General features: G+C 45.1%; 1 protein-coding gene across 1 annotated transcript in view; it reads right to left on the bottom strand.

Annotated features, from left to right (window-relative positions):
- Positions 1-25,000, bottom strand: part of lrp1ba (low density lipoprotein receptor-related protein 1Ba) — a gene marked incomplete at both ends in the record, with an annotated part of 268,441 nt that overhangs the window by 59,768 nt on the left and 183,673 nt on the right. The window contains 10 exons of the mRNA XM_080836005.1: positions 5,513-5,629; positions 12,544-12,663; positions 15,093-15,212; positions 15,366-15,482; positions 16,829-16,922; positions 17,441-17,589; positions 18,004-18,192; positions 19,405-19,604; positions 20,285-20,466; positions 23,517-23,639. Of these exons, the coding sequence (XP_080692131.1) occupies positions 5,513-5,629; positions 12,544-12,663; positions 15,093-15,212; positions 15,366-15,482; positions 16,829-16,922; positions 17,441-17,589; positions 18,004-18,192; positions 19,405-19,604; positions 20,285-20,466; positions 23,517-23,639 (1,411 nt within the window). The remainder of the gene's footprint in view (positions 1-5,512; positions 5,630-12,543; positions 12,664-15,092; positions 15,213-15,365; positions 15,483-16,828; positions 16,923-17,440; positions 17,590-18,003; positions 18,193-19,404; positions 19,605-20,284; positions 20,467-23,516; positions 23,640-25,000) is intronic.

Below are 25,000 nucleotides of genomic sequence, written 5' to 3'. Positions count from 1 at the left end.
ACTACTCTATCCCTCACTACCGTGAGCGCGAGTTAAACTTCAGAGAGATGTGTTGGCTATTTAGCTTGTAATAGCCTAGATGCAGTTTCTTCATAATCTATAGGCTCAATAATATTCTGTTTGGCTCTCTATTTAATTTCTTCTATTCTTTTTTTTTTTATGTCTGTTTCAAATGCAAGAACTGAGCCAGTCCATAATTTATTTCTTTGTTTTAAATTAAAGAATGTATTTTGTTATACCATAAAAAAACTTTTCTGCTTTCTTTTCCTAATGCATAATTACTTGAGGAATGTATAATAGAATAGAATATAATTATCATAATGTAATGTAATATAATAACTCAACTATTGAGCTGATATTTGTAAAGGCCCTATTGAAGCACTGAAACTCAGGTGAAAAACGCCGCTTATCAATTAATCGAAAGTCGATCGATAAGATTATCAACTAATGATTAATGAATTAATCGATAATTTGCATCCCTAGTCTCTATGTGTGAGTGTATGTGTGTGTGTGCGTGTGTCTCTCTCTTTGTGTATGTCAGTGTGTCTCTCTCTATTTGTGAGTGTTTGTATGTATGTGCATCTCTCTCTCATTATCTGTGAGTGTGTGTGTCTGTATCGGTAAGAGAGTTTGTGTGTGTCACTGGTGTGTGACTTCCTAATAGGTGAAGCATGCATTCATTGATCTAGTATAGGCTGTGCCTGCGAGCCACATCAGGTATAGGCATGAGTACATGATGTGTGTGTGTGTGTGTGTGTGTGTGTGTGTGTGTGTGTGTGTGTGTGTGAGAGAGAGAACCCCAGCAGGTATAAGTCCATGATGTATGGAACAGGCATACATTTGTGTGTGTCACTCAGGGGGTATATACATATATATATAAGATATATACATGTGTATATATACACACATTTACACACATTTGGCATGTTAATGTACATTCATATGCATATACATCAATATTTACAACCACATATACAGATACATATGCACAGGGCCATTACAGGGATATACAGGGATATACATACTGGATGATGCATGTCTGTGGAAGGTCTACACACACACACACATAGAGAGAGACACACACACTCACACTCACACTCACACTCACACACAAAGGAAACAGACAGACAAACAAACCCATACACACAGATAGGCAACCACACACACACACACACACACGAGAAACAGACTGACAGACAAACACATACACACACACACACACACACACACACACTGCATGTGAGCTCATACATTATGCAAACAGTGGTAATTAATTTTGCTTTTAGCCAGATGAACACAGATTTGGCTTAACATGTTCCACCATTATACAGCCTCAGAATGTATCCCAGGAGAGAGGTCTACACACATCTGTTATGTTCTCAGAATATTAGCATTTTTGCCAAACTAAGAACTCTGCATGTCCTCTCTATTTAGGTTGATGGAGAATGAAGAGACTGCACACACACAGATACACATACACACACACACACACACACACACACACACACACACAGACACAGACACAGAGACACACATACACACACACACACACACAGATTCACAGATACACACACATGGATAAATAACAAGATCCCTTGCCACACTAAGAACTGTCCATGTCCTCTCTATTTAGGTTGATGGCGAATGGAGAGACCACACACACACACACACACACACACACACACACACACACACACACACACACACACACACACACACAGATAAATAACAAGATCCCTTGCCACACTTAGAACTGTCCATGTCCTCTGTATTCGTGTTGATGGAGAATGGAGAGACTATACACACTAGGGATGCATACCTAAACCCACGTTCAGGTTCAGGTCCGAATTCGAATCCAGAGGTTTAGGTTCAGGTCCGGACCTAATAAGTCCGGACCCGAACCCATGGCATATTTGAATATATGAACTGTTTAAAGTATACTATTAATATAAATACATACAAAACATTTGGCTTCAAACTACAGGTTTTTTTTTTTTTTACTTCAAACTTTGAACATTATATTAACTGTAAACAACAGTTTATAGTCTACTTAAATAAATATAAATAAGTACAAAAAACAAACACACACACACTCTGCACACACTACAGCTTCAAACTCATTTTGCAAAAATATGAGCATATTTGCCTTTGGAGTCAAAAATGTATTATTTTGTTTGTATTGAATTATTTATTTTAATGAAATTTCACCATTTCTGATTTGTTAATATCGATTTTTTTCTATCTGTTTATAGTTAATCTTTTTACTTGAACACACTGAGTACGAGAAAATGTGCACTGCCCCTTTAAGAGACTATTATACGTTTTGCTGTGATCTCCGTTTATTTGTCAGTCTGAGGTTGCTGATTTGCTGTTGACCTTCTCTCCTCTTTACACGCAATTGTTGTGTTGCATTTGCTGCACGTCGCGATGTTTGAATCTTTTTGTGCAAAATACAGCCACACTTTTGACCGTTTACCTTTCGGTATTTTCTCTGTTAAAAGGTTTATGGCTAGCTCTGTTTGTTCTTGTTCTGTGACATGCTGCCTGCTTTTCATTGTCATACGACTGTTGCTATGAAAACACCAATGAGCGAAACAGGACAACGTTTATAGTGGGAGCTAGGGCAGTTGTAAATGTGCCCCACGAAATCTGCCTGGCAAAAAAATACAAAATAATTCATACAAATCATACTTACACCACTAACGTTACTGCTAGTTAGCTATCGCTAGTTTTCTACTGTTTTGGAAGCAGCCCCTGTGTTTCATGTTGCAGCCTGAAATAATTCTTGTTTATAAGACAACATTTTACACAAGTTTTCAAGATTTAGCTGCATGATTTGTTGCTGTTATTTATTTAAATCGGCTCAGGCACCGAAATCTGCGTGACATTTCGGTCTGGGTGCGTAACGGTATAGGAATGTCTTTTTCCACCGCGAATTTCAAGGTGGTCTAGAACGAAAATATAGTAGGATATAGTATGTGAGTGCTAGATTTTTTACAAGTCCAGTACCGAATCACTGGGGTTTCGGTTTTTCTGGACCTGAACCTAAACGTTTTTACAAGTCCAGAACCGGTCCGGCGTACCGGTACGCATCCCTAATACACACACACATACACAGAGACACACAGACACACACACACACACACACACACACACACACACACACACACACACACACACACACACACACACACACAATCATATCCCTTGCCACACAAAGAACTCTCCATGCCCTCTCCATTTGTAGTAATGAAGAACATTGAGAGATACAGGAAGTGATTATCATGGTAACACACATTGACTCTGTGGGGGCCAATAGCAGCACAGCACACCAGCGCATCAGAACACTCATCACCGTGAGCCACCATCATTAGACAGTGTTGGTGATCACCATGGCATTGGTAACCTATGGCTACTGATTCCCATAGCTAATCTCATCTCACTCATCTAACAGGGAGAGACAAATTGTTGACAAGATCTCTCTTTATTTCTCTCGCTCAGATGTCAGAAATAAGGTTGTATAAGGCATCACGTTATGGCACATCCCCCCGTGTGTGTACAACTCCTCTCTGGGATCCTGTTAGAGTTTAGGATGAGTTTGCCTGAATGCTCCGTATGACAAGTGTGTGTGTTACACGCGGCAGTTAGACCTTCCACTGACATGCATTAGTATCATCCAGTATGTATATCCCTGTAGCATCCCTGTAGTGTGTGTGTGTGTGTGAGTGTGTGTGTGTGCATGTGTGTCTGTCTCTCTCTATGTGTGTGTGTGTGTGCGTGTAGACCTTCCACTGACATGCATTAGTATCATCCAGTATGTATATCCCTGTAGCATCCCTGTAGTGTGTGTGAGTGTGAGTGTGCGTGTGTGTGTGCGTGTGTGTGTGTGTGTCTCTCTCTATGTGTGTGTGTGTGTGTAGACCTTCCACAGACATGCATTAGTATCATCCAGTATGTATATCCCTGTAATGGCCCTAATCATCCTGAGCAGGCCCACGGGAGATGGAGAGTGTTGCAGCATCATATTAAAAACCATCAATATGGGCTGACACACGGCCGACCGAGGGAGATGCCATTGGTGCATGGAACTGCAGCCAGAGTTTGTTTGCTGAGCCCACCGCCACCGCTACCGCCACCACCGCACACACACACACACACACACACACACCACACCACCGCCACCACCGCTGCTGCCCCTGCCGCCCACTGGAGGACGGCTGCCAGGCAAGCCCACGCTGGCAGTGAAACCCCGGTGGGTAGACACAAAGGCGGTCATTAAAAACCAATTACAAATCAGCTTGCAATCAATAGCCAATGGGCTCCGCGGCCCTCGGGCGTTAGTGCCCATCAATCCGCTCGTCTTTTCTCTCTTTTCAGCGCTGACCTTTAGGTTTCCAAAGCCTGCAGCCGCGGGGGACAATGACAAACATGGAGAACAAAAACTGCCATTACTTATATTACTTCCACTGCCACCGAAGGAAAGAAAGAAAGAAAGGAAGAAAGAGAGACAATATAGAGCCAACAACCCTCAAACCCACAAAGCCACCAACCCAGCCATCTACTGAGAGGCCCTGCCGGCTTTTCCCAGCGATGTGTGCCCAGTGTGGGCAAAGCAATAAAGGTGAAATGGAGTGATATTTGAAGACGGTGAGGTCTCAAGAGCAGATGGACTTGTTTGGCAGGGCCTCCATAAGCGATCCAGGGCAGGGCTAATACACCCCCTGCACACAAACACAGACACACACACACACACACACCTAGGAGTTGTGTGGCGAATAGCCAGCGGGGGTGAGAGTTTAAACACAGAGGAGGACTTTCATTTCAAAAGTGTTTGTTCTTCTGTGGGATGATAGAGGCCTTCCTCTGAGCCTCTCTCTTTCTCTCGAGCGTTCACGCTCTCTATCTCTCTCTTTCTGTCTCTCTCTGAGACTTTGCAACAGGGTCTGGATTTTTCATTGGATGACATAGACACATAACATACACACAACACACACACACACACACACACACACACACACACACACAAACACACACACACACAGACACCAATACTGTCTGTTTCTGAACCTCTAACAACACAACCTGTCCTTTTGCATGCAACACACACACACACACACACACATACACACACATAAACAAACAAACACACACATACACAAACAAACGTGCACACACACAGCACAAGAGCACAGAATGGACTCTGTGACTTTGATTGTGGCGGTGTGCTTTGGGTTGGCATCATCAAACAGTGGAGGCCTGGAGCAATACGATACAGAGGAAATCACTCATCTTCAAACGTGTGTGTGTGTGTGTCTGAGTGTGTGAGTGTGGTGTGTTTGTGAGTGTGTGTGCGTGTGACTCGATGGGCTTCTCCGCTAGATTAGATTAAAGCATCGCCCATGGAGGTGGTGGCAGACGCACCAGCAGATGAGAAGGTCCGAATGAGAGGATGTATCATTTTAACATGCTAACCACGCTAAGCATGCTAACAAGGCCTGCGCGTTCCACTCACTGCAGCTCTCCTCGTCTGAGTTGTCTCCGCAGTCGCTCTGACCGTCGCAGCGCCAGTGGTCGGGGATGCAGTTGTTGTTCTTGCAGCGGAACTCATGAGGACCGCAGGTTTTCTCGTCTGGTCAGAGAACAGACAGACAGACAAACACATTGTAAACCAGACTACAGCAACGGCAACAAACACAGTGTTTTTTTTTTGTCTTCCAAATTATGAATATTAATATGCAGACTGGCATAAACATAATTTGGTCTATGTGCTCTGTCAACTGATTCTGAGAGACTGTCACAAGCTTGATAGGGAGAGCTCTAACAGCCACAAAGAAATGTCAAAGTGAACTTTCTAGGAAGTGAAGCAGACATCTAAGAGCACCACAAAAGAGAATAAATAGGCCTACTGTTCCCCTGCCTTCAAGATATATAACTAAGGAAGAGATTTAAAAAATGATGAGTAAGTGAAACAGTTATTAAAGCATCTAAAATGTATGCTTAACATAATTAAACAACATTAAAATTTGAAGTGAGCTTCACTATTTGAGGCACATCTTTAGTAGTGGTGCTACGTCTGGATGGTGAGTAGTAGGCTGAATAGTACAGAGAACTGAACAGTTTATTAAATTTCAGTTTGCATGTAGCACATAGCATTAGCATCCTCCCTGTCTTTTCTCTAAAACAATACAGCCCCTTAATCCAAGCACAGCAGGTTTTCACTGGAAACCAGTGAGGCATTTCCACAGCACACACTGTCAGAACCTTAATCCATCTACGACAAGCAAAGATAATTACGTAATACATTATTAATTGGCAACGTAGACGCTATGTTTGAGTGCTAATTCCTTCACTGGCAGTGACATTAGATGGCTGTAATTCGCGGGGAGCTTGAGGAGAATACTAAGCTCGCCCCCCCCCCCCACCAGGCTACTGCTCCAGGGCTGGAGTCACCTTCTGTTAGGGGAGATGCCCCTGCGAGATGGCGAGCAACCAGGAGAGCGGCAAGCCACAGCACGAGAGGGAAATTAACACATAAATGAGCGCTGACCCCCGTGGCACTCAATTTAATCAAACGTTTGGTCCTCTGTTAAGCCATCGCAGGTTGATCGGTATTAATAAGAACGGCGACAGAAAAGATATTTCTCCCTCTTGGATCTGTTTTTCTTTTTCTCCCCTGGGAGCCGGCCTGCACAAACCTATCAATGCTTTAATTCCATCAGTGAGCTGTACTAGCTAGGCTTCATAGTGGCAGCCAGCCTACATTTCAAGTACATTGAAATGGCTTGCACTCACACAAATCCATATGAGATTGGCTATGACATGACAGATGTGATTTGCTTTCGTTTCTTATACAGAAGGCGCCAACGGATGCACAGGTCTTCAGAGAGCCATCAGATGACATCTACACTGAATTTATGAGCACTGGGGAAATAAATAAATCTACCTTGGCAGTAGGGGGACTGATGAAATAAATTAAGCTTGGGTCTATGTCGGGCTCCGACTGCAGCAAGATTGTGAATAATTTATGAGCCAGGAAAAAAAAATACCCCTTTAAGCTCCGGTGACAGTAATGAAAGCTTCTGCTGTGACACGGCAAAAAAAAACAATCACACTGCTCCAAATGTGGCCTCTAAGTGTGTGACTTAAACCTCGTCTGGAAACAGACCCCAGTGACACGTGTGGCCTCTAAGTGTGTGACTTTAACGTCGTCTGGGAAGAGACCCCTGAGACACGTGTGGGAATGAACAGCTTAACAGTGTAGGCAGAGTAATGGGCTAGGCCTCCATATCGATCTGACCTCGCTCCCATAATAAATACATGAATAACAGTAAATAAATAAATAAACACATAGATTGCTCAATCACAAAAGGTTACATGTGTGTGACCCTAGAGGAAGTGACAGCAAGTGACAGGAAGTTTGGAAGCTCACATCTAATGTGGTTATCTGTATAGGACCCTGTGGGGTAACTCCCCTTGAGGTTGTCTTCAACTATGTATTTTTAGATCCAATTTTGTACAGCATGTTTTAGCACCAGAGCTGTAAAAAAAAAATTGTTTTGCATGAAATTTGGTTGAGAAAGCCTTTTAAAAAGGCTGTATTTTCATCAGTTTCTTGGAAGAGATGGTTCATCTCAACCATTGAGCTATGTGCAACCACTCTGTGACGATGTCAAATTAAACTGTCAACTCAACTACATCATCAGTCATCAAGTCTAGATCTCAGGAACTCACAGAAAGGTCAGATGATGATGATCTCGCAGGCTAAAAATAACACTCAGCGTGCTTCCTTAAAACATGAAGAATATGTATGAGAAGATGAATGATGTGAAGACGAAAGAGAGAGAGAGAAGGAGGGAGGGAGAGAGGGAGAGAAGGAGGGAGGGAGAGAGAGAGAGAAGGACAGAGGGAGAGAGAGACAGAAGGAGGGAGGTAGAGAGAGCATAATGGCTTTCACAAAGCCCAATCACTTTGAGATCTAGAACATGGCTGATTTTAGGCCTTAGATGACTAAACCAGCTGGCAGCAATCTGCATGCTTTATTTCTAGCCAAATCTTCACCTGATGAAAAGTGGTGGCAGGGGGGGTGGGTGGGTAGGGAGCGTTACTGAAATTTGGACGATGTCTAAAAGATACCAGTCTTGTGCTTTGAGTTTCTCTCTCCCTCCTTCTCTCTTTTTCCATCTCTCATGCTCGTTCTCTCTCTCTCTCTCTCACTGTCGTTCTCTCACCAGGTTTCCAAAGAGTGAGCAATGGGTCGAAAAGGCACATTGCTCTCTCTGGCTGTTCCTCCCTCTCACTACATTCCTCTCATTCCTTTCTCTCCATCTCTTTCTGTCTCCCTATTCCTCTTTCTGCATCTCTCGGTATCCCTCTTTCTCCCCACCATTCTCTCTCTCTCTCTCTCTCTCTCTCTCTCTCTCACTATGCTTCCAAACAGTGAGCAGTATGGCTAGAATGCTCTGCATGGAGTGGGGGAAGCATCTTAGCATTAGTATTAGTGTTAGCCCTAGCATTCATCGAAAATGGCAGGCATTTTCCAAACTCCCCTGCTGCAATGCTCCTCCTCCACACCACCTCAATAAGTCATGGTGCCACCCCAGGGCAGGCAGGCAGGCAGGCAGGCAGCATGTGTGTGCGGGGCCTCACCTGATGAACAATTCATTGATTGTATGATGAACGAGCTGTGGCACCCGCGGAAAGATGTTAGGACTGTAACCAGCGCTACGTCTTCATTTGAAAATCAATGAAGGCGGTTTCTACCGGCGTTCATCTATTATCCTGACGCATCCTTCCCCTTACATAAAGAAGTGCTTTGTAAAAAAAAGCCAAGGAGTCGATACCTAGACCCCAATCATAAATTCATGTGAGCCAAAATGAATTCTCTTTAAACCCACTCACTTTGTGGGCCCTGAGCACATCAATATCAATTCCACAGACAGCCCCCCACAGCCAGAGAAAGGATAAAAGAGAGGATAAAAATAATGATATTTGCTAAGGATGCATTCACACTTCGGGTAATGGAGAGGATTATTCAATGGAGAGGGATTTCAAAATGGCCCCCGACATTCTACGCCATTTAAGTGATGGGGGTTCTACTTGTATTTTGCTACATTTTAAATCTCGTCTCTCATTATTTTATCATTTCATTCCTGTTCATTTGTTACTAATCTGTGTTTTTATTGTTCCCAATGATGAAAACATCTTTAGCAATTGCTCTTGTATTGTTTCAGGGATACAGTAGCTTTCCATAAACTCAAGCAAATCATTACCACGCCATCTCCTCTGTACTCATCTGCAGATATATGATAATAATAATAAAGACCTTTGTCAAGTTTTTAATGGCACACACGACACCCTGGAACACACACGTGCATATATGGAGGCGACACAGGACACACACACACGCAGGCAGGCCTGAGGTCACGGTGAATTTATTTTCTGCTTTTTCCCATCCTGTACCGTCCTTCCTCAAGGACCCCCCAGGAGCAGTGGGCAGCTTGTAGCGCTAGGGGACCAGGTCAAGTGAACTGTTTATCTTTGGTCAGCTTGTTATTTTGCATGTGTTTTCTGTTGGGGTTCTTAGTGAAGGAAACCCCTTTGTGAACATGGGGAGAACATGCAAACTCCACACAGAAAGGCCTAGGAGATGGCCCACCTGAGCACTGAAGGTCTTGAGAGGACATGCCCCCCAGAGCCAACAGCGCTTAGTGCGGGAATCGAACCCATGGCCTTATTGCTGTGAGGCGCCAGTGCAAGCACCTGAGCCTCCGTGCCACACAGATTGTTAGTACACAAGGAAATGCTGTAAGATGGCCTATGCTGTAACTTTATAATTGATCAGAATCTATACTTTCAACCTTTGAACTTATACATGAGGTAATAGTCTGGTCAAACCTCTGTTATAATGCCAAACCTGCAGGCTTTCTCTGTATGTTGAGTTATATGGATATCATGCTGTCCTTGTGAGTAACCTTGCAATGCCTTGTTCAACTATGTTTCCTATTATCCACTTCATTCAGAAATATTATTAAACCGAAAATAAGTGCAAATGTTTGCAGTAGCTGACTTCATAAGTAAACAGTAGTCATGCTTACAACTGTACATGCAGTACAGAATCTTTATGGGGACTAGAAAAGTAACACGTAAGAAAAGATTTGAGCAACAATGCACACACACACACACACACACACACACACACACACATACACATTCACTATCATCCACCCACCAACACATGCCTTCACAAACACAACAAAAGCGAATACACTACTGCATTTACTATTGAGACTTCTTTATGAGGACGAAATATTCCACTGTCCTGCCACTGACTATTTTGTAAAACGGTGTCATGAAGCCTTCTTGGAATTGTGAAAATGTGACAAAGGCAATGGATATCTGTATTGATTTTAGACACCATGGCTCCAACTCTATTAAAAATAAAATAAATGGTCAGGATATAGAAATTGTTGAGTTGCACGAGTACTTGGGCACTATAATTGATAACGAGCTGAGTTTTGACTGTAACACTAATGTGTTGTTTACAAAAAATGCCAGCAGCGCTTTTTTTGTCTGAGGAAGTTGGCTAAGTGCGATGTTGACAGGTCTCTGATGACTCAGTTCTATAGATCTTTTATTGAGTTCATTTTTACCTTTTATCTACTGGTATGCTTCAATCAGTCTAAAACAGAAAAATGCACTATAAAGGTGATCAAGGTCTGTAGCAGCATCACACATAAACACTTGTTAAAGAAAGTAGAATCCGTCCTGTCTCAGAGTTTCAGCCCCTGCCTTCGTGTTCCCGCTTCAAACAACCACCAGCCAGAACTTACAGATACACACCCTCCCTCACACCCTAACCCTCCCTCACACCAGCCAGAACCAACAGATACACACCCTCCCTCACACCCTAACCCTCCCTCACACCCTCACCCTCCCACATACCAGCCAGAACCAAGGGATACACACCCTCCCTCACACCCTAACCCTCCCTCGTACCCTCAGTTATTTCACTGCTGAACTCCAAGAGAAAAAAAGGCAATACCAGCTTTTCCAGCTAACTTCATTTGGTAAACATGGCCTATCTGTAAGCAGTCCCTAAACACAGAGCATACATTTCTTAATACAATGCATTTTACTGTATTTAATTGTGCGTTGTTTTTTAAATTAACTTCAATTGCGTCTTTGATCTTGTATTACTACCGCTACAAAACCAATTGCCTCTTTAGGGAGAAATAAAGCTTGACTCGTCTTGACTTGGACACTCTGGGCGTGTTGAAGGAGAAGGAGCGCCGAAGGAGTGACTCAGGCTGGTAGGGGCATGCGAGATGAAATAGTAAAATAATAATAAAACACACACACACACACACACACACACACACACACACACATATATACGAGGTCAGTGGTGGGCTGAGTGACCCCTCGGTCAGCGCTTCCCTCCGACTGAATGTCACCATTAGACGTGGTGATTGAAGCGGAAATGCCAAGGTCGCACCTCCACCCTCCCCTCCCCTGCCCTCCTCTCCTCCTCCTCTCCTCGCGGCTGCCATCTCTCACCCAGAAGAGGAGCGGCGACTTGTGCGTACCTCCTGCAGCACGCAGCGAACAGACATAATAAAGGCCTTTATGGGCATATTAAAGTCAGTCAGCATTAATGAGGGCAGAGCTCGCAAAAGCGTTCTGTTGATGTATGCATAACGTTATCACACCAAATTAGCCATTTCAGTTCCACACACGCGGAAAAAAGAACACAGAAAAAAATAAGTCAAAAAGGGCTGCAGCGTTAACTGCTCATAGAGTGCAAATAACGCAATAAGACAGGACTCCCCTAAAGAGCAGAGCCACGGCAGTTTGGGTGAGTGCTTTTATTGGAATGTCTCCCACTCCTTGCGCTCTCCCTACCTCTCTCTCTCTCTCCCTCACCCCTCTCTATCTCTCCCTCTCACTTATCTCCCTCCCTCTTTTCTTCTCTCCCTTCCCACCTCTCTTTCTCCCTACCTTCCTCCCTCTCCCTCCCTCCCTATCTCTATCCTTCCCTCTATCCCTCCCTCTCTTCCTCTCTCCTTTCCTTCCTCCTCATTTTTCTCTCCCTCCCTCCGTTCATCTCTTTCTCACTCTCTCTCTCACCCTCCTTCTTTGCTCTTCTCTCTCCCTCTCTCTCCCTCTCTCTCTTCTACCCTTCTCCTTCCTCTGCACTCTCACACAACACTGACAACACATATTTTTCCTCCACAGTGGGCTCTAAGCAATCTGAAGGTGACGACTGCACTAATCTGCTAATTAAGAAGCTTTCTGCATTGAGTGAGAAAGAGATGGAAGGAGGGAGAGAGAGAGAGACGAGGAGAGAGGAAGGGTAAGAGGGAGAGAGAGAGAGAGAGAGAGAGAGTACACACACACTCTTCATAAAGACAAATAAGGAAAAACAATTCACTTCCTATGTCACTGCAGTGCTTGTTTGGTTTTGCTTATGCAGACGTGTCAAGAACCAATGGACGAGTAGGGGTGTGTGTGTGTGTGTGTGTGTGTGTGTGTGCACGTGCTCACCACAGTTGGCCTCGTCCGAGCCGTCCGCACAATCAGGGTCTTCATCACATACCCAAAGCTTTGAGATGCAATGCATTGTGGTCTTGCATTGAAACTCGTTCGGAGAACACGTGCTCTCAGCTGAGGTGAAAACAAGGAGAAAAGAAAGCAGGTTTTGCATGAGAACAACCCAACCGAAGAAGAAGAAGAAGAAGAAGAAGAAGTATGTATGTGAAAGAAGCACCCGTGTATCTCCCCAGCCCACTCCACCCACTCTAAATATACAACAACACTGATGCAACAGTTAGAAACTACAGACAGTGACATCAAACTTCAAACCCACGTGAAAATAAGACACGAGAAAGAGAGAGAGAGAGAGAGAGAGATAGAGAACAAAAAAAAAAAAAAGTCTTTTTTTCCTCAGATGTGCCTGTGTCTCTCCCTGGCGACCCCAGCCGGGTCCGTGTAATGGCACAGCATAATCCCGACCCACAGCGCAATACCACCCAACACGATTAGCCCAGCTAAGCCCCCCCCTCTCTCTAATCTCTGGCCCAGGCTGGGCTAAGCTCCCTGGGTCTCCGGAGCTCCATCGTGCCCCTCCGCACCCACTTCCAGCCTCACCCGGCCCCCATGCTGGGCCACTTAGAGCCAGCTTCCTGCTCCTCCTCCTCCTGGGCTGTGCCTGGAGCTCCCCGACGACGGGAAAGCCAAGCTCAGAGAGAAGAGAGCTGGGAGGAAGAGGGAAGGGGAGAAGGAGAAGAAGGGGCAGGGATAAGGCTAACGTCTCTCTCTCTCCCCTTACATATTTTTAGTCTACCCTTAGCTTCAACAGGTAGTAGACGCAGGGGGATTTTCCTTCTGTGAACTGCAGGCTTAACACTTCTGCTTCTGGTGTCGGTTATGTACAAGGAGAGAGGGGAGGGTTTCACACGGCATGGTTGGGTACAGGCTGCCGGGTGTCTTAGAGCTGTCAGACTGATTTATGGTAATGAGACAGGGCTCATCACAGATGCTTAGGAGAACTCTCGCGCACACACACACACACACCCTCTACACACACACACACACACACACACACACACACACACACACACACACACACACACACACACACACACACCTCACTTCTCCCCGCAGGCATTCTGGGTCTCTGCGATCCAGGGAGCGAGAAATGAGGAGAGGCGAGGAGAGGAGAGGAGAGGAGAGCAGGGGAGAGAAGAGGAGAGGAGAGGAGAGGCAAGGAGAGAAGAGAAGAGAAGGGAGAGGAGAGGAGAGGAGAGGAGAGGAGAGGAGAGGAGAGGAGAAAATAAATGAAATGAGAAGAGAAGAGAAGAGAAGAGAAGAGAAGAAAAGAAAAGGAAAAGAGAAGAGAAGGGAAGAGGAGAGGACAGAAGAGGAGAGAAAAGAAGATAACAGAAGATAACTCAGCTTGACACACTCCGTCTTAGTCTGTCACTGAACATTTCTTTCCAAACGCCTGAGCCAGCTGACATTTGAATGGCTGAAGTCCCAAATCAGATTCGAGCCTGATCCCTTCCTGTTGTTCCATATCAGATCAGAGCCTGATCCCTTGCTGTTGTTCCATAGTAAGACCCCCACAGCCTGCAGCAGGGCTTTCCACAACAGCGGCCCAAGCAGTGAGAGCAGCCCTGCACGTCTTCCTGGCTCCACGACCACAACCACTACCCACAATGCAACAGGGGCCACATGGCGTCCATCTCTGTCCTCCAGAATGGCTCATTTTAATCGCTATCCTCCTGTTCTCTTTCCTCCGTCTCCTTCCTTAAATTAAGTTTCCTGTGAAGTGAGCTGCCTCTGGCCGACAGAGAGGTTATACAAAAACTCTTCCGTCTTCCAATTAGATGCCATCTCTCCCTTGGCAAAGTAAAAACGGCATCTGTGGTCTCAGATTCTGAGCTGTGCCTGTGTGTGTGTGTGTGTGTGTGTGTGTGTGTGTGTGTGTGTGTGTGTGTGTGTGTGTGTGTGTGTGTGTGTGTGTGTGTGTGTGTGCCGCTCACTGTGGAGCTGAACACCATAACCTGAAGGCTTTTTTCCCCCATTCTGCTCTCCGCTGTCTACCTATCTCAGTCGGAGCTGACTTTGTAGTCCAGCGACGTTCGCTGCCTCTTTTGAATACTTCATCACAGACAGTTCCAATATGTACAGGGAAATGTGACCCTTTCCAACTCCCTCTCTCTATTTATCTCTCTCTCTCCTCTCTCTCTCTCTCTCTCTTTGTATCTCTCTCACTTCTCTCTCTTCTCTTTCTCTCTCTCTCTCTATGTATCTCTCTCTCTCACTCTCTCTCTCTCTCTCTCTCTCTATGTATCTCTCTCTCTCTTTGTAGCTCTCTCTTCACTCTCTCTCTCTCTCTTCTCTGCTTCTCTCTCTTTCTCTCTCTCTCTATGTATCTCTCTCTCTTTCTCTCTGTATCTCTCTCACTTCTCTCTCTCTCTCTCTCTCTCTCTCTCTCTCTCTCTCTCTCTCTCTCTCTCTCTCTCTCCCTCATGCATAAAACCCCGGTGCATTACAATGCTAAGTGGCCTTGAGGCCATCTGGAGTCTTACGGCAGTCGGTCTCGTCCTCTCTGTCACCGCAGTCGTCCTGCCCGTTGCAGCGCAGGTTTAGAGGAATGCACTTCTGTCTTTTGGTGCACTTGAACTGACCGGACAGGCAGAGGTAGGTATCTGTGAAAAACACCACACACACACACACACACACACACACACACACACACACACACACACACACACACACATACACACACACTCACCGTCACTCACTGGCAAACATCACGCAGGTGTGATAACGGAACAGGAATATGATGTGAGATTCCTTACCACAGTTGGCTTCGTCGGAGTTGTCTCCGCAGTCGTTCTCTCCGTCGCAGATGAAGGGGGGAAGAGCGCAGAGACCCGTCCCGCACTGGAAGCGGCCCGGCTGGCACTTAAACTCAGCTGCCACGAGAAGAAGACACGCAAAAATCACACAATAAATAACCGGAAAAATAATTAACACATACAGTAAATGGTAAACCATGAACACGATGACATTCAGTGTGTATTTGTCCCTTCTATATTCCAGGCTGTCTTTGACCCTGATCTGGAGCTGAAGCCAGGGGGAGTTATCAGGGTGCAGAGAGAAAGAAGGGAATAAAAGGGGGGAATAATCCGGGTGCATAGAGAAAGAAGGAGATAAAGGGGGGAATAATCAGGGTGCATAGAGAAAGAAGGAGATAAAGGGGGGAGTAATCAGGGTGCATAGAGAAAGAAGGGAATAAAAGGGGGGAATAATCCGGGTGCATAGAGAAAGAAGGAGATAAAGGGGGGAATAATCAGGGTGCATAGAGAAAGAAGGAGATAAAGGGGGGAGTAATCCGGGTGCATAGAGAAAGAAGGAGATAAAGGGGGGAGTAATCAGGGTGCATAGAGAAAGAAGGGAATAAAGAAGACATGTTCCGCTGCTCTTGCACTGAAGCCATTAAAAGACATCAGTGTCACTGCAGCTGGCTGAAGGGAAAGGAAGATTGAGTGAATGAAAGAAAGAAAGAAAGAGAGAGAGAGAGATAGAGAGAGAGAGATAATAGGGAAATAGATGACAGTGGTTTACAAAAAGTAAAACAAAAATAAAGAAAGAGTTCAGATGTTGCTATACTGGAGCCATCAAAAGAAAATACTGCATATGGCAAGAAAGAAAGAAAGACAACGATTTTTGATAGCTTCGGTCTCATTCGGGCACATTGTTAAAGGGTCCTATTCTTGTATTGGTGAACATGCTAATTCGACAATTTAATTCTGATTATTTGGCAGTCACACACAGACTGCTCCCACATGGTGTGAGGACTGTCATTATATCAGCCCAAAATGATTGAGGAGTCTGCAGGGTTCCTCATTCACAGAATGGATGTGACAAGGTTACAACCCATTGGCACCGGCACACTGGCAATAACAGGTTTCTTGCCGTAACTCAGGCCAAATCATGAAGGAACAAAAGGTACAATTCTAGAGGAGTACAGTCTTCAGGGATAAAAGAATATAAACTAGATGTTGATGATCATGAAAAAGAATTTTGCTGCAGCCCCATGCATGAAACACATTCATCATCTCTTGAGAAATGTGGCTTTGAAATTTAAATGTTCTCAAAGTGAACTCCGTGACTTAGAGCAGGCCTGTAATTCGACCAAGATGAAGCCAATCATCCATTGGGTCGAATGAGTGTGTGTGCCTGTGTGTGTGCCTGCGTGCGTGTGCACGTGTGTTTCTGTGCAAGAGCGAGTGTGTGTGCGTGTTTAGTGGCCACTCACGGCAGTCTGCAGGCTCGTCAGAACCATCACCACAGTCGTCCACCGTGTCACATTTCCACCAGAAAGGAATACACTCATCGGTACCACAACGGAACTGGGGGAGATCAACACACACAGACGTCAACACACACACACACATCAAACACACACCACAAAATATAGATAACACTGCCAGCAACAGAGATTAAATTCACAACTTGCATGTGTGCCTTCTCCCGATGTTACTTAGAACGTCTGACAGTTCAGCACAAGACCTCCCCAACAGCAGCATTTGTAATGTCGTGAAGAGGCTAACAACACCGCTGGTGTGTGTGTGTGTGTGTGTGTGTGTGTGTGTGGTGTTTTCACAGAAAATAACAGGCAGCCACTCGCCAGTCAAAAAGTTTTCTTCACTCTGGTGTAAGGTCAGAGGAGTTCATCTGTGTGTCTGCAGGGCCACCCTGGCCTGAGTGTGTGTGAGTGTGTGTGTGTGTGTGTGTGTGTGTGTGTGTGTGTGTGTGTGTGTCTGTGTCTGTGTGTGTGTGTGTGAGTGTGATTGTGTGTGTGTGGGTGTGTGTGTGAGCGTGTGTGTGTGTGTGTGTGTGTGTATGTGAGAGAGTATGTGTGAAGTACCTGACTGGCGGTGCAGTTGGACAGGCAGGTCTTGTTGTCGGCCGCCAGATAGAAATGGGTGGGGCAGGCGCACCTGTAGTGCCCCCCTGGTGCCAGAAGGCACAGGTGGCTGCACCCGCCGTTTGCCACCTGGCACTGGTGTTTGGGCACTGCCAGCGGGAGACAGGGCGGAAGAGAGAGGGTACGGGTGAATGAAAGGCAACCACAACACGGAAGCACATCAAGGCTAGACACCTGGGAGGCCTGGGACCAGCAGAAAGCATAACTCCTTTCCAGGCAAGGCGGCCATCAATTAGCTTTTAATTACAGTGCAGAAGAAGAGAGGGACGAGGACACACCGACAACCGGAGGACACACACACACACACACACACACACACACACACACACACACACACACACTCTCTCTCTCTTTCTCTCACACACATACAGACACACACACACACACACACAAACAAACACACTCTCTCTCACACACACACAAACACACACACACACAAACCAACACACTCACTATCTCCCTCTCTCGCACACATAGACATATAGCTGCGTGTTGCTGCTCACCATCGGGCTGGCGATAGGGATGGTACACCTTGATGTCTCTGATTGGCTGCCAGGAGCTGAGGAGCTCGGCCCGCTGGCTCCCGGAGGTCTTGTGTGCGCGGCTCAGGGCCTTGGACTTCTCCTCCGTCCAGTAGATGAAGTCCTCAAAGAGGGCCAGGCTCAGCACCCCATGGATGTCTTCATTAGGGACTGTCAGAGAAGAGTCAGCAATGAGATTAATCAGCGGCGCTGGAGCCGAGCCAAGCAGGCGTCTGGATTGGTGCCCGAAGTCCCCGCTCTGCGCTTTCTCTCTGCTGGCTCAGGTTGGACTCTAGTCCCTGTGCTGCGCTCTCTCTAGTCCCCGCGCTGCGCTCTCTATCTGCTGGCTCAGGTCGGACTCTAGTCCCCGTGCTGCGCTCTCTCTAGTCCCCGTGCTGCGCTCTCTCTAGTCCCCATGCTGCACTCTCTCTAGTCCCCGTGCTGCGCTCTCTCTAGTCCCTGTGCTGCGCTCTCTCTAGTCCCCGTGCTGCGCTCTCTCTAGTCCCCGTGCTGCGCTCTCTCTAGTCCCCGTGCTGCGCTCTCTCTCTGCTGGCTCAGGTCGGACTCTAGTCTGCTGATGGATATGAACACAAGCATGGCTGCCATAAGCTCGCGTGAGAAGCTGCGCCAGAGTGCCATGTGACACTGCGAGTGACATACAGAGGGGAGGTGAGAGAGGGGTCGTGTACGCCTCCATATAGGCCAACTGAGCGGGGACAGGGGGACAAGGAGAGGGAGAGGGTAAGGGTGAGAAGGAGAGGGAGAGGGAGAGGGAAAGAGGGAGAGGGAGAGGGAAAGGGTGAGAGGGAGAGGGAGAGGGAGAGGGAGAAGGAGAAGGAGAGGGAGAGGGAGAGGGAGTGGGAGAGGGAGAGGGAGAAGGAGAAGGAGAGGAAGAGGGAAAGGGTGAGAGGGAGAGGGAGTGGGGGAGGGAGAAGGAGAGGAAGAGGGAGAAGGAGAGGAAGAGGGAAAGGGTGAGAGGGAGATGGAGAGGGAGAGCTGTCTGTTTTTGTCACATTATAGTTGGCAATGGGACTGACTCACAAGGAAAACAAGCAAACAAACAAACTAATTATGTGTTCCAATGCTTCACATACCAAAACAAATAAACAACAAACACAAATGTACCCCTTGTGTGGTCGAAAGAAGACAGGCTGAGACTGAGTAAATGTTGAAAATCACACACCTTGGGGGGCACTGTGGCGCAAGCAGTAGCACCGACCAAATACGGGCTTGAACGCCCACGGGGACACGGGTTGGAATCCGGCCCGCTGTCATTCCCCTATCCCACTCCCCGCCTCTTCTCTCCAAGCAAACCTTCACTGTCTTATCGATTAAAAGCAAAAAGCCCAAAAACAAATCTTAAAATTAAAAAAAATTACACACCTTTGTGTCTCCTGGAGCCGTCAGTGTTTGCACACATGATGTGACTGTCGTCTGCCCAGTACAGCCTGTTGTTGACGTAGTCGATGGCTAGAGCCGTGGGGTTGTACATCTCAGCGTTGACGATCATGTCTGGGTGGCTACCGTCCAGTCCGACACGACCGATGTAGGGAGCTTCACAGCAGTCGATCCAGAAAGCATGTCTGGAACAATGTCAGTACGAGAGTTTTCCTCATGAACAGGGAATAGACAGATGAAGTGAATAAAGTAAGAGAGAGAAGAATGAGAGAAAGCTTTCAGTGACTGGACCATTAATGCCGGCTGCTGGCCAAGATCAGCCTTCTACATGATTCATGCATGCATTTGAATACTAGACATAATAGCTGGGAGAGGGATACAAAGCACTAAACTGCAAACCTTCCCAGGAATGCATAAATGGTTTGAACTAAAAAAAAAACATTTAAAACCTTTCCATCATCTTATCTAAAATGTCTCTGCCTGAGATCTAGTCAATGAAGCACTAAACAGTTTACTGAAACCCTGTGTCATAAGACTGTCGTAACCTTGTCATAAATATGCTATGGCAGATGTCATACACTGTCATCAGCTGTTATGACGGTCAGTGACCATCAATATAGGAGCATAGGAACACAGTCATGTCACTGTTATGACTGATCTAATTTCTATTAAAAAAAGCCTATTAACATGCAACATACCCTGTTATGGCATCTAGAAATATAGTACTGATAATGGCAATATATGGCATTTGATTTGATTTGATTAATATAATATGTATTTCATTTATATCACGGTTATAACAGCCTTGACAGAACGAAGGCTTGTAAACACTGCGAACAGCAGGCACTTCATGAGTTGGACTTACGCAGTCTGGATGTCCAAAGCCAGGCTGACTGGGTTCCTCACTCCAGCACTGAGAAGGGTGGTGGGGTACAGGCCGTTGGCCTTGGACACCTCGAGGGACTTCTTCTCTGCGTCACACCAGTATAAGTTCTTCCCAATCCAGTCCACAGCCAGGGCAGTAGGCACTGAACTCCTGTGGACTATCTAGGCAGGGACAGACACCCAAGGACACAAGCGAAACTGAAAGGCTTCAAGAGACAAGAGGGTATCAGGCTATCAAGCTATCAGCCTTCTGTGGAAAGTTCCAGAGAATAATCAGCCTTCTAGATACTTATTGTCCTTCAAGTCTTCAGGCGCCAAGCTGCCTTACAACTGTTCTATCAGTACTTCACTTTGAACAACCAAGACCTGGAGACAATATAGGAAGACAATAAAAAAAAACACAAAAAAACAACAACAAAAACATTCTGTGTGCCCCATGGTGTTAAAAAAATTGCTAGCTTTGCAAACAAAGAGAATAAAAAAATAAAACAAAATCAAGTTAAAAGAAAAAAAGCAATCCAGTGTCCCTGCTGTGTGATGAGTGGACTTTTAATCACTTTTAGCTTTTCAACTTGACTTGAAAAGAGGCCCCCCGCCACGTGCTGTTAAAAGTAATGGGTGACTCGGAGCTTTCATTTAAGGAGATGCACAGCCTCACAAATTTAAAGCAAACTGGCAAGCCCTGCAGTGGCAATTAGCGAGGAAAGCATTTCCACATCTGTGAGCTAGTGCAGCCGTCCGAGGACTTCTCACTGATTGGTATAGAGCCATCAAGGAGACTCAGGAATGCTGAGCTACACCTTTCCGTCATGAGAGTGTAATAGTTTAACAGTGTATTGGACCGGTCATGCTAGCTAGCAATCGGTATGAAAGATTTTATGACAGCTAATATCATCGTCTGATAAGATGTCATAGGATCAGACAGACTACATGGCACCAAGCATATTACTAGGAGCAATTCGCAGAATATTCTGTTAGACTTTACAATTAATGTCAATTAACTAAGAGGGGCTCAGGCTTTAGGTGGTCAGCTTCAGCCATTTAGCATCGGCCATTTTGGTGCCAGGACGTTTATTTCCTGGTTTCAATCACGCTCAAGTGTGGCCAATCAGTGTTGGGTTGAGATTACTGTGGTCATCGGGGTTCATATGGGGTTTTGTAACTTTTTTCTAAATTGATGAACTTTTATTCATGAAAATCAAACTGTCGAAGATGTCAGTTCCCATTTCTGTACTCCCTAGGCGGGATCTGATAGCATGGCGGTGGCCATTGAAATGAACAGAAGTCTAACTTTTCCATCTCTCCAGGTCTCATACCTCGATGAAACAACCACCAGAAAGAAACAGCACTGGAAGGCAAATGTAAAAAGCAAAGCAACTTGGACAAACAGTCAGCTGAAGATGCTGAGAATGGTAGAAGGTCATCCAGGATTAGAAATGTTGTAAAGGAAGAGTTACCTTGGATTGGGAAAATAGACTTAGAACATGCACATTCTCTCTGAAGCTCAATCATTCCACAGATCTCTTAACATTCAACAACAGACCATACTTTTGGAGATGATGGTTAAAGCCATTGAAAGAATTTTAATGGATGCTACTATGTGCACATCTGCCAAATAATAATGGTCAGGAGAAACTATGCCAACCACACACAGAATTCTAAAGCTTTGAGAAATGTTTGCTGTTTCTGTGGTTAAAAAATATTCTGAAAGCACAACATTTTCCCCATTATAGTTTTGGATTTTATGATTCTCTGTCTGTATTTCACTGAATTTGCATTTGTTTACATTCCTCTTGCCATAAAACACCTGATAAAATTAAAATATATAAAATGTACAGAATGAATCAAATTAATAAGACAGTATAATTCCGCCTTGTCTTAAGAAGCACCTAATACTTATCAAGAAACGATTGAACTCTTGACAAGACAAGAACAAACGACCATGCACCTCTGGATCTCTCTCTGCGGTTATCCAAATCCAAATGTGTCTGTGTCTGTGTCTGTGTCTGTGTGTGTCTGTGTCTGTGTGTGTCTGTGTGTGTCTGTGTGTGTCTGTGTGTGTCTGTGTGTGTGTCTGTGTGTGTCTGTGTGTGTCTGTGTCTCTGGCTGTGTCTGTGGCTGTGTCTGTGTCTCCTCCTCTGTGACTTGGCAGCCATCTCAGGCCAGTGTAAATCAGAGTGAAGACCAGTGCTCACTGGGGCCTAATGAACCATTATCTCCTCATCTGCAACATAATGAGCTGAGCGCTGCCCAGCAGGCGCCAGGCTGGCATCGCTTGGCACACCCCCAAACATCCCCCAACAGACTGGGCCTGCATGCGGGTATCACAGGTCCGCAGCAAGGGCACAGCTCACAGGGCCCGCTTGAGTTCACCCTCAAAGAGCGGGCAAAGCACCAGACAGAGGAGGGTAAAAGGTCCTCTGCTCCTACTTAACCATGGGCAACCAGGGCAGCTGTGGCTACTGATATAGCTTACCACCACTGGTATGAATGGTCTGGACCGGACTACTCTGTAAGGCATCTTCGGGTATATAGAGAAGTGCTGTATAAAATGTAATTGATTGATTGATTGATTGATGGTAGGAAGGACTGGAATGTTTCAAACGGAGTTCATCTTGAATCAATAATAAATTATCAGCATTATGGCCATGGGACCATAATCACCATTTCTACGCAGGGTGCAGATGTGAGACTAAGGTCGTCAGGGTTCGAGACAACACATCTGAGCATCGCTGTCTGCTGTTCATCTAAAGACCCTTCCTGTTCATGGAGCTCAGTGGCATACATCAAGGACTTACTGATTATTTCTGCACAACTGTATTGCAAAGTGTCATTCAGAATAATTAAGATATCTCTAAATCCAATTGAGGAAGTTGACCATTTCTATTACCGGGAATGGATACTGAGCATGTGCATACTTATCTGCTCCACCAACTCTGTAGGTTATAGTCAAGTATATGGAATTACAAGAAGACTTAACAATAGCAAAATTAAATATTTTAAAAGCCATGTCTGGGTCACAACTCAGGTCAACCGCTACTTTACAACACCACTCCGTGGCTGTGACTGCCTGGTCGTAAGAGAGCGGATATGATTGAAAAAAGTGAAAAGAACACTTAGATTGCATTTGACCTTGCGGCAATAGAATCCGAGAGCTACCAATTATGCACTAGCAGTGTGGTGTGCTGCCATGCCATAGGTCTTTATTGTACCTTGAGGTCGCTGCCATTCAATCGCATTCTATTTATCCTCCGACCGCTTGGTCGGCTCGAGTCAATCCAATAGATGAACTCCTTCTTGTAGTCAAAATCAATAGAAATAATGCTGTTGAGGCCCTGGAAGAAGAAGAAGAAGAAGAGGAAGAGGAAAACAGCTAAGTTTAAATGTGTGAGGAGAATCAATGTGATGCAGGCTGTGTCTACGACTGCAATGGCAGATGTCTGCCCTACTCAAGGCTGAAGGCCTGACATTGGCAACCTCTGAATTCAGACGTTTTCACCTTCTTTCAAACATGACTGTCTTGAGACCAGGCTAAATATCTGGACAGGACAGTAATACGGACAGGCAGACACTGTGTGTATTTAAACAATTCAAAAAATGGGAATTAAAAGAAGAGGGGAAAATCAATAGCTATCTATCATATCTATCATATCTTTCTATCTATCATATCATTGTATATATGTATATATTTAAATTATGTTCTTTACTTTATTTTAATTATATTTCAATTTTTTTCACTGTCTCTATCTTTCATTTGGATGTTCCTTCTTCTCGTGTTTATGTAAAGCACATTGAATCCACTCTGTCTAAAATGTGCTACGTATAAAAATAAACTTGCCCTGCCTTGCCTTTGTCTATATGGAAGTTTTAACTTTTCAGGTCTCAGGTTTCAAGTCAAGTCAGATACAAACAGTTTAATATATAAGATAAGATAATATAAGATTGTTGTCTGTCTTTTAGAAAGTACAACTTACAACATACATAAACATTAATTATACTCACTAGAAGTGAGGTAACTATAATATTCTTAATACAACATTCTTCTTAATGAAATATGAGTTGTTATGAATGCATTATGGTTCCTGAATATGCAGGGGTAAGTTACCTCAGGGCAACCCTCACCAAAGACAGACCCTGTTGGTATTTGAGTAGTGAGTGGATAGTGAATAGTCCTAATACATAAATAATCCTTTGGCTCCTGGAGCCAAACTGCATAAATTCTGATCTCTGGGTAAGACATGTTTTATGTTTAGTGCTGAGAGAAACAGGAGAATACTAAAAAATATAAACAACTATTCAAATTCACAATGAAGGCACACACACACATATATAAAACACACACATGCACACGTAATGCACATAGAACACACACACACACACTCTCTTAGTAGTTCTCTCAGTCAATTGCACCTGAATTCAAAGCATGCAGACTGTGACTGACAGGAACTGAATCAACCCAACCTCCATTGTGTGTGTTTTTGCAGGCCTTAAATGCTAGCCATGTCCATCTTTAGCACGTCTGCAGAGGCTATAGAGAGGCCCAAATCTGCCAGGGAGCCCAACAGGGGATTACTCTTCTCTCTCTTTCTCTCTCCCTCTCTTTCTCCCTCTCTTTCTCTCCTCTCTCTCTTTCTCCCTCTCTTTCTCTCCTCTCTCTCTTTCTCTTTCTCTCTCTCTCTCTCTCTCTCTCTCTCCA

The sequence above is a fragment of the Sprattus sprattus genome (genome assembly GCF_963457725.1).
Source record: "Sprattus sprattus genome assembly, chromosome: 3".
Taxonomy (NCBI): domain Eukaryota; kingdom Metazoa; phylum Chordata; class Actinopteri; order Clupeiformes; family Clupeidae; genus Sprattus; species Sprattus sprattus.
Note: the sequence above shows the minus strand (reverse complement) of the source record. Positions and strands in the feature narration are given on the sequence as shown.